The 15,396-nt window shown below is 42.4% G+C and overlaps 1 protein-coding gene across 13 annotated transcripts in view; it reads right to left on the reverse strand.

Moving 5' to 3' along the window:
* Positions 1 to 15,396, reverse strand: part of NHSL1 (NHS like 1) — a 179,715-nt gene that overhangs the window by 55,880 nt on the left and 108,439 nt on the right. The window contains exon 1 of one of the 13 annotated variants that reach the window (XM_069851991.1): positions 14,785 to 15,228. The exons of the other annotated variants lie outside the window; for them this stretch is intronic. Within the exon in view, the coding sequence (XP_069708092.1) occupies positions 14,785 to 14,986 (202 nt within the window). The 5' untranslated portion in view covers positions 14,987 to 15,228. Of the gene's footprint in view, positions 1 to 14,784; positions 15,229 to 15,396 lie in introns of those variants that run through there. 13 annotated transcript variants of the gene reach the window in all.

Genomic DNA, 15,396 nt, shown 5'->3' on the forward strand with positions numbered 1-15,396 from the left:
CTGAGGAAAGGGGCTCTCTTGTTCAGCCCCCATTCACAACCCGGTGTCCTGAACTTTGCACCAGCACATAAGATCCGTGGAAGACGCTGAGGCTTTATAAAAAGGCAAATGTTGAAAAGGGACATACTTGGGTTGTCGGCAACCACCGGAGCAGCTGCCCAGAAGCAGCTGTCTGTCAGTGACACTAACAGTTAAATTGGTGGGAATCAACTGTTCTTCCTACTCATCAGCCTATGCACACATGCAGTATGAAATTTAGGAAGTACTAAGTTAAAGAAAAAAACAATAAAAAAACCCGAAATAAAACACGGGAATAGTTAAAACAACCCATTCCAACTCCCTCCCATGAATCAAGACAAATTTTACCTCTTGTTTTTATATAGGGAAGGTAAACCAAACACAAGTATCAAGTTCACAAAAGGAATGATGCCTCAAACTACTAACATGTATCATCATCTCAAAACCTAAACTTTAAGTTGTAAGCCTTAGCAACTTTATTCACACAACAGAAAAATCCTCTGTTGCACAACTGGATAGCACTGACATCATTTTAAGAGGAAAGAAGTAGTAAAACCATACACTGCAAGAGCTCTTCCAGTGAGCCTCTGTTCAATAAGCAAAAAGGAATGTAGAAAAGTTGGCAAATAGATGTACTCAAAACAATTAAATGTATGCCTTTGCTTTGTACAGACACGTCAGTCACTCATATGAATTAAGTTCCCACCATGTCGTCAACCTCCAGCAGCTTGCATGGGGACCCACGGGGAAGAAGCTGTTGGAGAGCAGTTGTTTCCAGCATGTGTGCAGTGCTGGGTCTGTGTAGGACACGCTCAGGATTGCTCCATATGGTGTCTGGAGGGGATCGGCTATGGGAGTAACCCCTGAGCACTGCACCCCACGCTTCACAGCGGCATCCAGGCATCTGTAGGCCAAGCCTTCCCCCCAGGTCACAACCTACTGCCCAGCTCAGACCAACACCGCCCAGCATTGAAAGCTGCACCTTTCTTTCTGCACAAGAATTCCACCACTAAGAAACATCAAGCATCTGAGATAAGAAATGCCAAATGTCTCAGGTGTTTTCAGAACTCTTCTCCAAGCTTTATGCCTGTTCCGGCCACCTTCATCCATGCTGTCAACCACTTGCAGCATTTAAATGGAGTCAGAGGCACCCCCGCAGACCACAGGAGTCAATAATTTATGGTCTGAAGGGGTTTCTCCCACCCTCCAGAGCCAGCCCGGCATCTTTCAGGAGAACAAAAGTGCTCCCTCCACAAAGGCAGTCCCAGGCGGCACTGCACTCAGCTGCCCTCCTGTCTCCAGCTCAGCTCCCTCACAATGGCCTCTTTCAAGGCAACCTCAGCCTCGGTGAAGCGCGATACTTCCCCGGCTGATGAGAAATTACTATTCTTTAAACCTGGGACCAGGGGGAAGAGGAGGAGGAGAATGCACGGAGGAGAAGGAACAAAGGAGAAAAGTAGTCTATCCAAAAGCCACTGCAACAAGAAGCCAAGAAGGACCCGTGCCCCCACCGAGCAGGTATTGCTTGAAAGGGGGTACCCGATAGTGCCCTCCTTGACTGATGCTCCTAAGGGATTATGTGGCTGCAGGGGCTGGGAAAGGAGCTGCCCGGCGGGGGCTGGGGGAAGGAGGAGGAAAACGAGAAGGAGAAGCAACACAACCTAAGCCAAAGAGGACAGAAAAGCAGCAGACTGATTGATCTGATGATCCTATTTAGGTCACAGCACAATAAAGCTAATTCATTCCTTTGACAATTCAAAACATCTTTCCACAGGATCCTCTGTCATGCAAACACATTACCAGAAAGAAAAGGGAGCATTTGGGCAGGGCTGCCTGCAGACAAAGCAGCAGTTGCTTTTGGTTAGAACATCTCCCCACACACTGTAACTGCAGGCAAGAGAATGAAAAACATTTAGTGAATGTGCTATTTTCTTTCATGGTTTTGTTTTAAATTGCAGGGCGCACTCCTTTGGCCTTTCCTGAACCCCAGCTAGAGTAATGAAGAGTAGTTTTCTCTCTCCCTAGGAAGACCCTTTTAAAATTCCACCAGGAAATACTCTCAATTTAAATTCCAAATCCACCTCTAATGCTCCTATGCTACAGCTTATTACAAAGAACTGATCAAAAATGGCTGGAGTAAATACATGAAGTCTTTAGAAAATCTTGACTTATTTGCCCTGATAATGCACTGTAGGGAAGATAGTTTTCTTCTTAATTAGCGATGGAAAAAATACACAGCAGACAAGTTTGCATAAGTCTTCTCATTGAGTCATCCTGTAGGACTTGGGAGAAAACCCAACAAAACCAGACTGCAAAAATGCCATTTCTGAACTTCTGTTCTGAACTGCCTCCCAGTTCAGCCTGTAATTCCATCTTTGGCAGCTGTGCACTTGTGGATCCGCACTAATATCCAGACATCTTCAACTAATCTCAGTCTGCATTCTCCTTATGGGTATCCTGAAGGGGACTCGCACCCCACTCACTTCACTTATTTAAAGATCATAGAAAGAATCCTTGTAGCTTATCTCCATGCCCCCGCCCAAGATTGCTCTTTGGGATACTGTTATTTATATTTGCATCATCCTAGTTTAACGAGTTGGCAGCTCTTTTTCTTTCTGCTGACTGTCTTTTAATAGACTCAATAAACTGCTCATGCCAAAATCAAGCACCAAGTGCTCACTCACTGTGTCAACACAACAACCTGAAGAAAAAGTTTTGGTTCTTAGTTAGAGACTTGCAAAAGCTTCCCTTGAAAAGATTATCTGCACAGCACAACAGTAAAATGATAAGTGAAAAATAAGGTTCACAAATAAGAAACAGATTTCAGCAAGTTCTGACATTTGGTATTGTCCCTAAAGCTCGTTACAAAATCTGAAAACCTGTGTATGTCTCAATTAAATAATGGCACAAACTGCCCCGAAAACAGTATTTTCCAACTGAAGTAATGCATCCAGTACACATAACAGTCAAAATTATATTGCTGTGGGATTCAGCAACCTGTTTTAAGCTTCTAAGGAAAGAACTGAACCAACGTCTGTACCACACATCTCCACGGAACGTCTTTGGCTGGCCATCAGCCTGTGAATCTCAGACATGATCAAATACAAATAGATTTTGAAAACAAATTTTAAGATGACCCTCATCTGATAAGGAACTTCTTATAAAGGCTATCAATAAAGTCTTTAAAATCAAAGAATAGCCTCCTAAATTCATGCAGCTAATTGGTTCAACTTCAAAAATGTATAATGCAGATGCCAATTTAAAATTGCATTGCTACTTGTTTGTTTAAAAGCGTCAGAGATGAAATCATCCTTGTTATTAACCATACACAAGCAGCTCAAACCTCAAAAAGCTCCGTCTAGCTGTGTTTCTCTGGATTGCTAGCAAAGTGCATCTAACAGTTTAAATAATGCTACTGTGAAAAAGGTGCCTCGCCACCAAACATCCTCAGAAAGCACTAGTGAGCACATCAACTATCATGATTCTTAATATCCTGGCAATGGTTTTAATAAATAAGTATGTGGGGCTTGTAAGTAAACAACAGGCATCACCATTTACTTTATCAACAGATAATCCACAAAAAGAAAAAAAAACAAAAAACTGTGGCTGTTTCTTTTACTCCTCTCCTCTCCCACATTCAGTCTGACTTTTCTGCTTCTATTTCCTGTCAGAAAGGGAAACTCGAGACAGCTGATGCTAGTTTTAAAAATATTTCTTCCAATACTTGCGCTATTTGTATATGAAAAACTTCAAAAGCATGCAATGATGGTGCCATCACCTCCATTTTGGCTCCAAACAGATCACACACACTATAACTTGACATAACATCTTTGGAGTAACCTTCTCCCAGTGGTGAAATTTCACTTAAAGTCAACTGCAACACAAGCATGCATCCACAATTCAGATTAAAACAATTTACACTAAAACTACCAATATATTTTTGAAAGAGTTTCTAAATGTATCATCTTGACAATAGGAGAGACACTGCAACTTTGAGATTTCCAACACCTGATCAGAGTGGAGACACCACACAGATACAGACACATCTATGCAGAACCTAAAAATAAATTTCTATGCAGAAATACCATGGGTTTTCCAGCCCAGACAACAAGCTTGCAACAATCTGCCCAGCTCAGTCGCTGAAACTTCCCAGTAGCTGTTAAGATGACAGCAAGAACAAGGCAGAGAAATATCATTAAACTAGTACTAAGCAAACAACTTGACATTTCGAGGCAGTTGATAAAACTACTATGTATCCCAGCAGCTACATTTTTAAACTATACACAATGATCCAAATTCAGCTTTGGGTTACAGATTTGCCCAGAGGACTGTTAATTACTAACAGCTTCTGCTACTACCAGAATTGGAATGGGGCAGCATTTTACAACACAAGTTACTGAGAAGAAAGGAGTTGCCTGATTTAACAAGGCTAGAAGAGTCAGATGGGAAACCTGCTGACAGCTCCAGAGCAGGGTTGACCCCTGGAGCAGAACATCCAATTCAGACGTAATGAGGGTTGGGAGATCAGTAAATGTGAATAAGATTTACACCCACAGAAAAAACAGTCAATAAAACCACAGCTATGTTTTCCCAAAATTATTCTGCAGTCTGTAGTATGCATGGAAAGCCTCTTCCTTTTTCCCATCTTTATGGGTAACGATACAAGCAGTTCTAGACTTAAACAGCCTTTAAGGATGCTGCAATGCACTAAACAAACATCAACCCCAATCCACTTCAGTTAGACAAAGGCATCACCAAACGGGATCCCGGCTTTTTCAGGGATTACGTTTACATTGATGCACATCAAAACTCAATTTACATTTTTTGTTTTTTTAAACATGTCTATTTAAAGAACATAGTTGAAACTCCATTAAAAGTATCTGACACATCCTGCAATGTCTAATATTCTGTAGTGTGTACACTCTGCTCCAGGAATGAAGAAGTTAAAAATACTGTGTTCATATAGACTTTAAAAATATTTCTTTTTATGTCAGGGCAATTTGCATCCTGCTCCTCTTTGGATTAATTAAACCTAACAGTACAAGGTTAGCATTACACACAGGACAAAACTCACGTCCACCTTCAGCGACTGGGCATAGAAGAGTGTCTTTTTTCTCTGATGCTATTAATTATATAACCTAACATTACTACTACCATCTGCTTGGGGATCTGCTCGCCCTCACCAAACAGCAGCCCACTGTCCCTGGTCTAGCCGTACCATCAAGTTTGTGGCAAACATCTGACTAACAAAAGCAGGGCCACAACGATTAAAAGTTGATGCTGAGAACAATCAGATCATTCAGTAAGTTCAGGTGCCAAACTTGCTTTGGCGATATTACCCAACTACAAGTTTAATTAGCCCTCCCTAACATGGAACAGATCATGAAAGTGCAGAGAAATGGTTTCCTTCCTCCATTGATGCTCCTGGGCAACGACAAATGTGCTCCACAGCCCTTGTGCATAAAAATTCACTGTTTCTAAACTCCTTGTCAAAATACTCAAAGGCGCATGGACAAACAAATGACAGCACTGAACCAGAGGAGGAAAAGCTGTCCCAAAGTCACTGTGGCTTAGATCAGAAATGAGACAGATGGTGGACAAGACCTTCAGGTTGAGCAGCACGTGGCCATTTATAACTCACAGAGCGGGTAGATAAGCACTCCCATGGAAAAGGCATCATTCTTAGATAATTTGCCTTTCAAGTACAGTATTTACAAGCATTTCCTTCTCCTCCAGAAGCCTAGTCTCCAGCAACGTCAGTACATGCTCAGCTGATGGAGAAGCCTCCACCAGTAACCTAGATGGTCCCCAGCACATTGAAAAACAGTTTCCAAACAAAAGCCAGGAGCTGTAGCCTAACAGCCACAAGCAGTGCTTTGGGGAATTTGGCCTTTAAATTAGTAATAGTCTGGCCACAGCCTGCCTGCCCACCAGTGCACAGGAGACACAGGGAGACCGATTAAGTACCCGTCTGCTGTAAATGGAGAACTGGTGTCGTGGGGCTTCATATTTATTCTTTTCCAATGACTCCAGGTCAGACTGCTCAGCTCACAAATCAGGCACTGTTTCTGTAACTGCTAGAATTATAGGCACTGCTTGCAATCCAACATTCAAGCTGTGTCTTTCCAATCACACATCATCCCTATAATCCAGATCCCACTGCAGTGTATCACACCACCAATTCAGATATAATTAAGATGAGACACTTAATGCATTTTTCTGATGAAAAAAAACCAAACAAGAAAACTACTCCTCTGTCCCAGCTTCTGCTTGGGCATACAAATGGCACTGTTACTGTTTGGTTTGTGCTGCATATTCTTAGTTCCGATCAGATCCAATCTACTTTTCAGTTGCTTACAAGTTGTTTCTTAATTGTCAGATACTTGTGCCTCCTTTTGTCCTTTCAAATACAGACTGAAAAATGTTTTCAGAGTTCTTTTGAGGGGGCATGGTATGTTAATTAAAACAAAGCTGTTGTTCCCTCTCTCCTCCCGCCTTTTTTTTAAAATAGCCAATGTCACCCAATCCCAGCCCTTCTGAGACATTTAGGAAATCCAAGCAAAATGCCATCTGTTGGCAGTGAGGTAGGACTAAGCCTTTAATGTTGAACTACTGACTAGAAAACCCAAGCAGGCAGACTTAATCACCTAACAAGACTGAATTCTCCAAGTCATTGAATATTCCAGGCCCAGTCCTGCACTTCCTATCACATAATTGGACACATTTCTATTTGATCTGTCATTAATTCATTGCTTCCTTTCTAAGAAAGCAATGAGCTCCCCTTGGTTCTTCCTCCTACCAAACCTGCCCCTTCATCAGCTTAAAAATTACAGCACTGGGATTTGCTAGCCTTTCTAATGGGATGTGAAGGAAGGAAGAGAGCAAGTACATTCAAGGTAGAGAGACCTTGTGTGGGTTTTTTGTCTTGTTTTGGTAAGCTTCCTTTGCATGGATCATATCATTTGTCCTTGCTGTAGGTGCCCACCAGCAGCCGCCTGGAGGCAGGAGACAGCAGTGCTGCAGCCTCACCAAAGGAGCAGCTCTACAGACCGTGACAATATCAGTCTGGCTGTGACAGGAGAGAAGTCCCTGTGTATGTACTCCCACACTCCACCTGCTGCCCAACACAACCGCTGTGTATCCTCTGAGAGTGGCTGCTGCCTTCATGCAGCATGAAAATAAAAAAGAAAAAGACAAACTGAGGCCAGTTTTCTAAATTCTCACTATTAGGAAAGCATCATTCAACATCCTACAAGGTAATCTGATGCCAGCTACACGGCGTGGCCACTCCACTACTGTTTGCTTTTTGCTGTAGGTATTTTACACCAGGTAACCCACCTGTGTCAAAGTTTTTATTTTTCAATCTAAGAACCTCAAGACTTACCACTGTTATCTAAAAAGACTACAAAATTGCATTAAGTATAAAAAGCAGTATGTTTTGTACTCCTTTTGGCTCTTCCAGCCTTGCTGCGATGGCAAGTCATTCCAGGCAGCACGGGTGCATCCGATGCACAGCAGGCAGACAAAGGCAGAAAGCCACGTGCCAGTGAGGCTGCCTTCAGCAAACTGCTGAACAAATTCAGTACCAGCTTGCTCATAACAGTAGTATGTTCACAAATATATAAGTCGTCATGCAAGACACAGTCCTTCCTACTCAAATCCCTCTCACTTTTAAAATACAATAATTTAGCGTAAGGAAAAAAAAACAACTCCTAAAACCCAGATCTATTTAGCAAGCTCTGTCATCCTATCATTCTGAGACTTACTCTCTGAAGTTACCACTCTGCCAGTTCATTTTCTCTTTTCCACCACCAAGTAGCCTTCATGCCACTCCACTGTCTCCCATATGGTTAACATGAATGTGGCAATTAATATGCAATTAATAAAATGGTGTGATCAACTGCTTTTGTTAACAGCAGCAGCTGGTCTGCATGTTAGAGTGTAATTAAACAAATTAAGATGTACCACTTTTGTTTGTGGATGAACTGACAGCATCATTCATGCTTCAGTGTCACTAAGCCTACTGGCATTTGGGATTATTTTAAACATGTTTGGGTTTTTTATTAACACTACAAGGTATCAATAAAAGCCAGATTTTTATGTTGCCTGCTGCAATGCCAGAAAAGTGCAGGTTTGCTTTACCTCCAAAATGTCTGCACAAGCCAAGTTAAGAAGTGATGGATTTCAGAAGACAAGTGCACTTTTACTTGAAGTATCAGGGTTCGTAGTACAGAGGGAATGATTGGCTTTGGACAGGGGGCAAAAGCAGAGTTGATCTGTAACCATGTCTATACAGAGGTCTGAAAATCTTGAGGATCAAGTAATGTGCACATTTTTTCAATGATTTGTCACCAGATTAGGGCAGGGGAACAACAGAGGGCTAAGAATCTGTTGTAATCTATCAGACTTTTAATAACATTTCCTTTAAAAGCTGTTAGTTTGGCCTATGCAGGAGCCATACAGAGGTTTCGGGAGTTTCAGGGACAGTCCTGAACTCTTCAGGAGCAGGCAGAGGCCCCGGGGTGGGTGGCAGCAGTGCCCTGCCAGCCTGGTCCCCTCCGGTCTCGCTGCAGGAGCTGCCATCCATCTGGAGCCAGACCCCTCTGCCCGTGCAGGGTCCCTCAGTGGGAGCCTGTGTACCTTACAGAGGCTCTCTGCCCTTTTCTGGTTGTCCCTCACCAGCAGTACGCTGCACAGTCCGTATTGCTCCTGCTGAGCACAATATAAGAGGTCATCATACCCACCACAGAAATGGCAATATACCATTCTAACCATTGCACTACCACCTACCATGAGCTCTGCAAAAGCAGCACAGCAGGTTACCTGTATTCACCTTGGAGAAGCACAGGCCATTACACAAAGCATTGAACATGATACTTGGGAAATAAAAGTATTTTGCAAGGCAACACACCATCATACCTTCTTCCAAGCAGTTATTATTAAAGCTTCTGGCTTCCCTACAGTGTGTGAAAACACAAGGGAAATGACAGTGTGTGAGGCGCAGTTGACACAGAAAAAAAAAAAAAAAACAGAGTGGCAAGGAAGCCTTTGAAGATTTTCACATTTATTAAGGGTCACCAAGAGGAATTCTGCTGCAGGAGAATTCCTCTGCCACCACAACTTGGTATGCACAGACACACAATACGACCCAGGAGATAGATGGAAGTCACTGATTTGCACAGTCCTGAAAAGTGGGCTCTAGAAGGGATGATGTGAATATCTGCCTTGTTAATCGGAGAATTTTCTTCTCTGCTTCCTCCAGCACAAGACAATGCACTACAAGTATAAAACCTGGTTTGCCTTTTATCACTTCATCTCAAAGTGTTAGCCTGGAGGAGTGTGGGACACAGCAAGAAACATGGCATAATAAAATGGTTTTTGATAATGCTGCCATAATCCATTTTAATTGCTAGCGTGACTCCATTAGACAGGCTGATAAAGGCATCCCTTAAAAAGCTTGCTCCTTTTCTGTGGAGTTTCACATACTCCTCGTGGTGTTTCAGCTTTAATCTGATCTGAGTCTAATTTTCTTAGAGCACTCAAAATCATTTCTTGACTTCACTGCTCTAGATAAAGCAACGCCCAGTGAGATCTGTATCCACCATCCATAAACCCCAGGAGTTTTAATCAAATTAAGCACGGAAGAGCTTATTCAGTCTATCACTAATCATCATCCTCTACCACAGGCTTTGCAATCTCACCTGTTTCACATGTGGATTTGCATTTATGTTGCTCCACTTCCTTAATTATAGCTGATACTCCCTACTCCAACTACCGGAAACATTACACAAATGATGTCTGAACTCTATTTTTTCCAGACTCCTCCAGATGTACTTGAGTGATGTTAATGAGCTGTATACCAAAACCTCCCTACCTCTTCTTTATGCTCCTGAGTGCCATACACAGCTTTTCATCTGCTTGCAGGCAGAGAGAAATGCATGAAGCATCTACCACCAGCACCAACTTGCAATATCAAGTGCATGTTCACATCTAGCAGTGAGCAGCCAGGTTGGCAAAGAGTTTTCTTTTGGCAAGACAACACACCAAGGCCTTCACACTCATATTACCGATCCACTTATGAAGTGTTTCACAGCATCCCAACATGAATCTCTTTTTACACAGCATATTCCAAGTTCTGCTTCATCCCTTCCTTCAGCCACAATACTCTCTTGTCTGACTCTCAAAAGGGCTTATGAGCTGTATATCAACGGCATAGGATATCAAGAGCTAGACCTCCACATGCCTGGCCAGAAAAGGTTTGCTATGGCGCACACAGGATGATGTATAGCAGGATGAGCTGAAAATGCAAGACATATACTGAAATGCCTGGACACGTTTCTTACCTTTGCAAGGTTTTGGTGGCTTGTTTTGGCCAAAGGAACAAAACTTGCAAGCAAACTCAGGTATAAGGCAAGTCCTTGCTTAGAACACTGAGAGAAATGGGGAACAAGCCCCCCCTTTTTTTTTCCAGGCACATAATAAAAAAAATATTCAAGTTACTTTCTCCTTTCAAAACAAACCAGTTCCCAGCTTTATCTGATGCAATCTGATATGTCAGCTGTTACACTAAGAGCTGGATGCAGCAGATAAAGCTGGAGTGAGGATGGCTAGTCATTTGCATGAGGCTCTGTAAGTAGCAGTCCCGGCCATTCACCATGATAGACTGAGCCCTTCTGTCATAAGGGCAAGACAGGCCACAAAGGCTCGCTCAGTGCTTCAAACGGCCCAGGATCTATAGAGATGGAAAGCAATTCAGCCTTTTTCCACAGGGCTAAATGAGAAGGCAAAGAACGAATCCTTCCAAGTTGCAAGGATTCTGGCTTTTTTTACATATATTGCAACCTTTAATTGGGAAATTTAAATCTCATCACTATTAGAAGAGAAACCTGGGAAAAAAAGCCACAGCAAATAGTGAATAATAAAATATCTGATTTGGTTCAGAATATCCTATACTTTTATAAATAGTTTTATTCATTATACCTTCAGATTTTGTATGTTTTTCACAAAACACGCAGCACACACAAGGATCTCGGCTTCACAGATAAGATGGAGCTGTTGTTCTTTGGAAGAGTAATGAATGAAAAAGAAAAAAAGCATCCTTTCATGAGCTAGCAGGCAACAAAACACTGAGGAAAAAAATCCCAATAACTGAAGCTACTGTTTAACAAACATTAAAAGTAATCTGATACTACAATTACCTCCCACACACATCTGTAAAAGAAAGAAAAAACCTCCAAAATCCTTACCAGAACTTCATCATCACAAAAATCCAACAGATGCCACAGTTTAGCTAGGTTAGCAACAGAATACCACATCTCTAAACTGCAAATTTGACAAAATATGAGGCAGCAATGAGGATAACAAAAGGCAGGCAATGCTATAACCCAGAGGAGGTGACAGCCTCCCATAGCAACAGTGGCTCCAATTCAGCAGGCATTTAAACCAAGCCCTTTGCATTTCTGCCAAACCTGGTCAATGGAAGACCTCAGCTTAACTTTGTTGCTGAGTTTGTGTGTAATGGTGAATGAAGACATGATGGGTCCTCCACCGCTGTAACACCATTCCTCTTGCAGGCAGGCAGGCTGTTAAAAGATGGATGTATTGCTGAACTCTGGTTTATTTCAATCCTACATTGTCTATTTACTTTACAATCAATCTGGCAGTGAAGAACAGCAGAGAAACAGCATCATGGATGCTGAAATGACGCCGACCTGGTAACGCAGTACTTCCACTTCAGAGTATCCCTCATTATCAGTTTTATCAGAACAATTGCTACAGCTTAAAAGCCACCAAACCTTAACATGATCACTTGATTGTCAGAGCTGATACATAACACTACAAATATTTTGAATATTGAATATTTTGCAACAGAGAAGCTATAAGGCAAGTGGGAGCACTGATTACCGCTGCAGACCATGGACGGCCCCTTAGCATGAATGCTCCCCCAGCCTGGCAGAAGTTCAATAATTTGACTGTATTATGTTTTCAAACAACCATAACAGTACTGGGGGCATTTTCTATGGGGCACATCAGCACTGTGAAACCTCTCCAAGCCCAGTTCTCATGACGCTCGATAAGGACCCCGAAGGGAGGCCTTTATCAACAGAGATAAAGCTCAGCCAATAATCCCCTGCTGTGCTCTGCAGTTATCACTTGACCTGGTCCCAGAAAGCACTTCCACTCTTAAACACTTTTTGTTCCTTAAAATAAACATTAACAGAGTTTAAAAGCAAAGCAGCCTCCCTGTCTCAAAGAGAAATAGCACCTGCCCCACAAATAACACTTTTAACTGATGGCTTAATTGTGTTGCCATTTTTTTGTTTCTATGGAATGAGTAAGAAGGAAAAGGAGCCAGCAGGGCAGCGCTGGTCTCCCACATGTAAACTGTTTGTATCGCGGTGGGACACCACTACTAAAACACAAGCACTTCTCCTGGGAGAAGTCAGGGCAGAAAGCAGGTAACTGATTTTTGCCATTCACCGTATCAAGGATTCAACATTAAATAATAAAACTTCAGCGATCTGTAACTCAAAAAGAAAAATCAAAATGCATGTGGTCATACCAGACATCAGTGAAACACCATATAAAGGAACTAATAATAAACTTGGTCTGAAACATGTAAAAGTTTATTGTTAGGAACCAGAAATTGCATTTAAAAGCTGTAGTAGATCATAAGTCAAACAATTCAATTGCTTATCGAAATGCTGCATTATAAATGAATACATTTACACACATGCATGTGACTTTTAAAATATTACATAGAATTAAACTGAATTCTTCTCTCTTCATTAACAACATGCTGAAGCAACAATAAAAAAGGAATGCATCTGGACAGGGAGAGTAAACACTCCTACTGCATATATAGGAACCACATCACACCCTTCAGCTACACGAAAGTCTGCCAGGTTCTTCTTTGCACACATAATGTAAATTCAGAGGTCATTAAGGTTCATCCAAGAAAAGACTGGACAGTGCCCTGAAGCAACTCAGCTATTTAAACACAAAAATCTCAAAAAAAAAAAAAAATCCCTGTGTTTCAGTTTCCAAACTTCTTAAATGCAAAGAAGATTCAAGATCAACTGTATTTACTACCTCTTTCTAATACTGTAGTAACATGAGTACTGCCCTGTTCTCCACTCTTCTGTCTCTACTCATCTTCTGAAAATGTTTATAATTCAACTTCAAGTGCATTTTAGAAAGGGGAAGACATTTTTCCTGCAGACAGCGCAGAGAAGAAGGATGCAGGCAGCAGGGAGGGAGCAGGGATTTCAAGCGCCCTACCTACGCTCCTCAATCTCATTTCCAGAGAAGCAGGTTCAAACAGAGTGGCTCCTCCCAACATCCTGAGCTCAGCTGCCAGAGCAACACCTCTGAGCACACTACAAGAACCAGCTCTGAAAGAGAATGTCATGTACAAATGAACTAACCTGTCACCCAGCTGGCTGGGGCAGAGAGGGGACATGTCCTACTCCCCCAGAGCATCCCTGGAGTTGTTCCCCAGAACTTCCAGGCAACCACAGACTCTTCAGGATTTCTCAACGTCCTGTAGTACAGAAGCTATATAATTTTACATAAAGGGAGCATTTTCATTTTCCCCTCTGAATGAACCAGAACAGGCCCTGTGCTCTAAAATATAACAATTCAGCAGGTGAGCTGGATTTTTCTTTCCCCGGGTTTTAAGAAACTGCTTCCTCTTGGAAGAGGCCTGGAATGCCCCTGTGGTAAATCACACTCCTACAGCAGGCAACATCAAACCAAGCTGGCTTAGCACTAGATGGAGAATCCTGTAATACAGAAAACAGAAATACTGGTGCTTTCACTAATCAGTGTTAGCACAGTGTGACTGGGCAGTGATTTCTCAATTGCCGGTAATAACTAGCCATTGTCAGGTGATCAGCATGAGACTAATGAGGAAAGGACAAATCAGTACAGTTGCAAATACATTCATTTTTTAGAAAAAAGGCCTGTGCAAGATAGCCAGCCAGCTGGCTTTTGCAGCAAGAGCTTTCTTTGTCTTGGGAAATTTCTCCCCCATCACCTTTTCTGAGCAACCATTCCAGAAACAGCTGGGTGCCTTTGCTTAGGTGGTCAGAGAAAAAAAAAAGGGAAGGCAAACAATGAGGCTAAAAACAAAACAGCCGAACATTACCATTGTCTGCCCCATTCTCTCCCTATTTCCCATCTGTACTTGCCAGTGAAAACTGAAACTGTATAGATGTAAAAAAAAAAAAAAAAAGAGAGAGAGTTAACACAACTCAGGAATTTTCTCACATTCAGAGGGAAAATAAACTTAAATATTTATTCAAAAGCAGATTTTTTTAAAAAATGGGTACTCATCAACTGCATTAAGCATCTTTGAGTCTGTTAGTTCTTTTCCTTATTTTTCCTGTCCTTGTCATCGACTGATTGTATGGCTTTCAATTAGAGTGCCACGTCAACAGCTCCACTCATCTAAATCTATTATTTTGCTGAAAAGGAGTATTATTGAACTGAAAGCAATTGCTTAAGACTTCTCAAACATAGACCCATCCCATGCACAAAGAGTCATCCTGTATCGACTTAGTGGTCCCACTGGATACAATACTTAGGCACACTCTCCTGAAGTGGAACTATGTGCTTTCGCAAGAAAATTGCTCCCACTGCCTTCATCCTCCCTAAGAGTAAGAGAAATACGAGTATTTTCCCTTGTTTGTTTATTCCCCCCATGACGGCAACACAATGCTAAATGACCAAAACGGTTAACAAAAAGGAACGGGTCTTTCTTACTTGGCCAGAAGGAGTTGTCATCTTTGCTCAGCAACTTTTTCTTGAAGCGCCCAGGCAGCTTGGTGTGAGCGTTTCCCATTTTGCTGGAATAGAGCGGGAGAAGTTCCTCCTCCTCCTCATCGTTGCAGCTGGGCTGCCACTTGCTCCTGCCGAGGCACCCGACCATCGGGTCGGCGGGCAGGCACTGCACATAGGCGATCATTGTGAGATGCTGCTCCCAAGGATGTCCCCGCGGTCCCCAGTGGCTAGGCTGGAGCAGAAGGGAGTGGCCTGCTCATAACCCTTGAACGGACACATTCAAAAGGCTGCGAAGGTTTTCTCCTCCTCTGCACTTAAGGGAAACTAAGCTACTCGGTTATGCTGGAAACTGCTTTGAATAGGGTTCTGTCAGCTCTTAATAAAGAAGCAAAACAAAAAAAAAACAAAAAAAATCAAGCATCTAGTCAAGCAGCTCATTACAAAGGTCTGGGTGCCCCTGCCCTACTGCCATCGCCCAGCAGGAAAATACGGGCTGCAGAGAGCTGGGAAACCCAGTCACCTGCCACAGATTTCAGAATTCTCCCTGCTTCCACTGCGGTTATACTACTTCTCTTAAGCCTTATCCCCGATTAT

This window comes from Phaenicophaeus curvirostris, chromosome 2 (assembly GCF_032191515.1).
Source record: "Phaenicophaeus curvirostris isolate KB17595 chromosome 2, BPBGC_Pcur_1.0, whole genome shotgun sequence".
Classification (NCBI taxonomy): domain Eukaryota; kingdom Metazoa; phylum Chordata; class Aves; order Cuculiformes; family Cuculidae; genus Phaenicophaeus; species Phaenicophaeus curvirostris.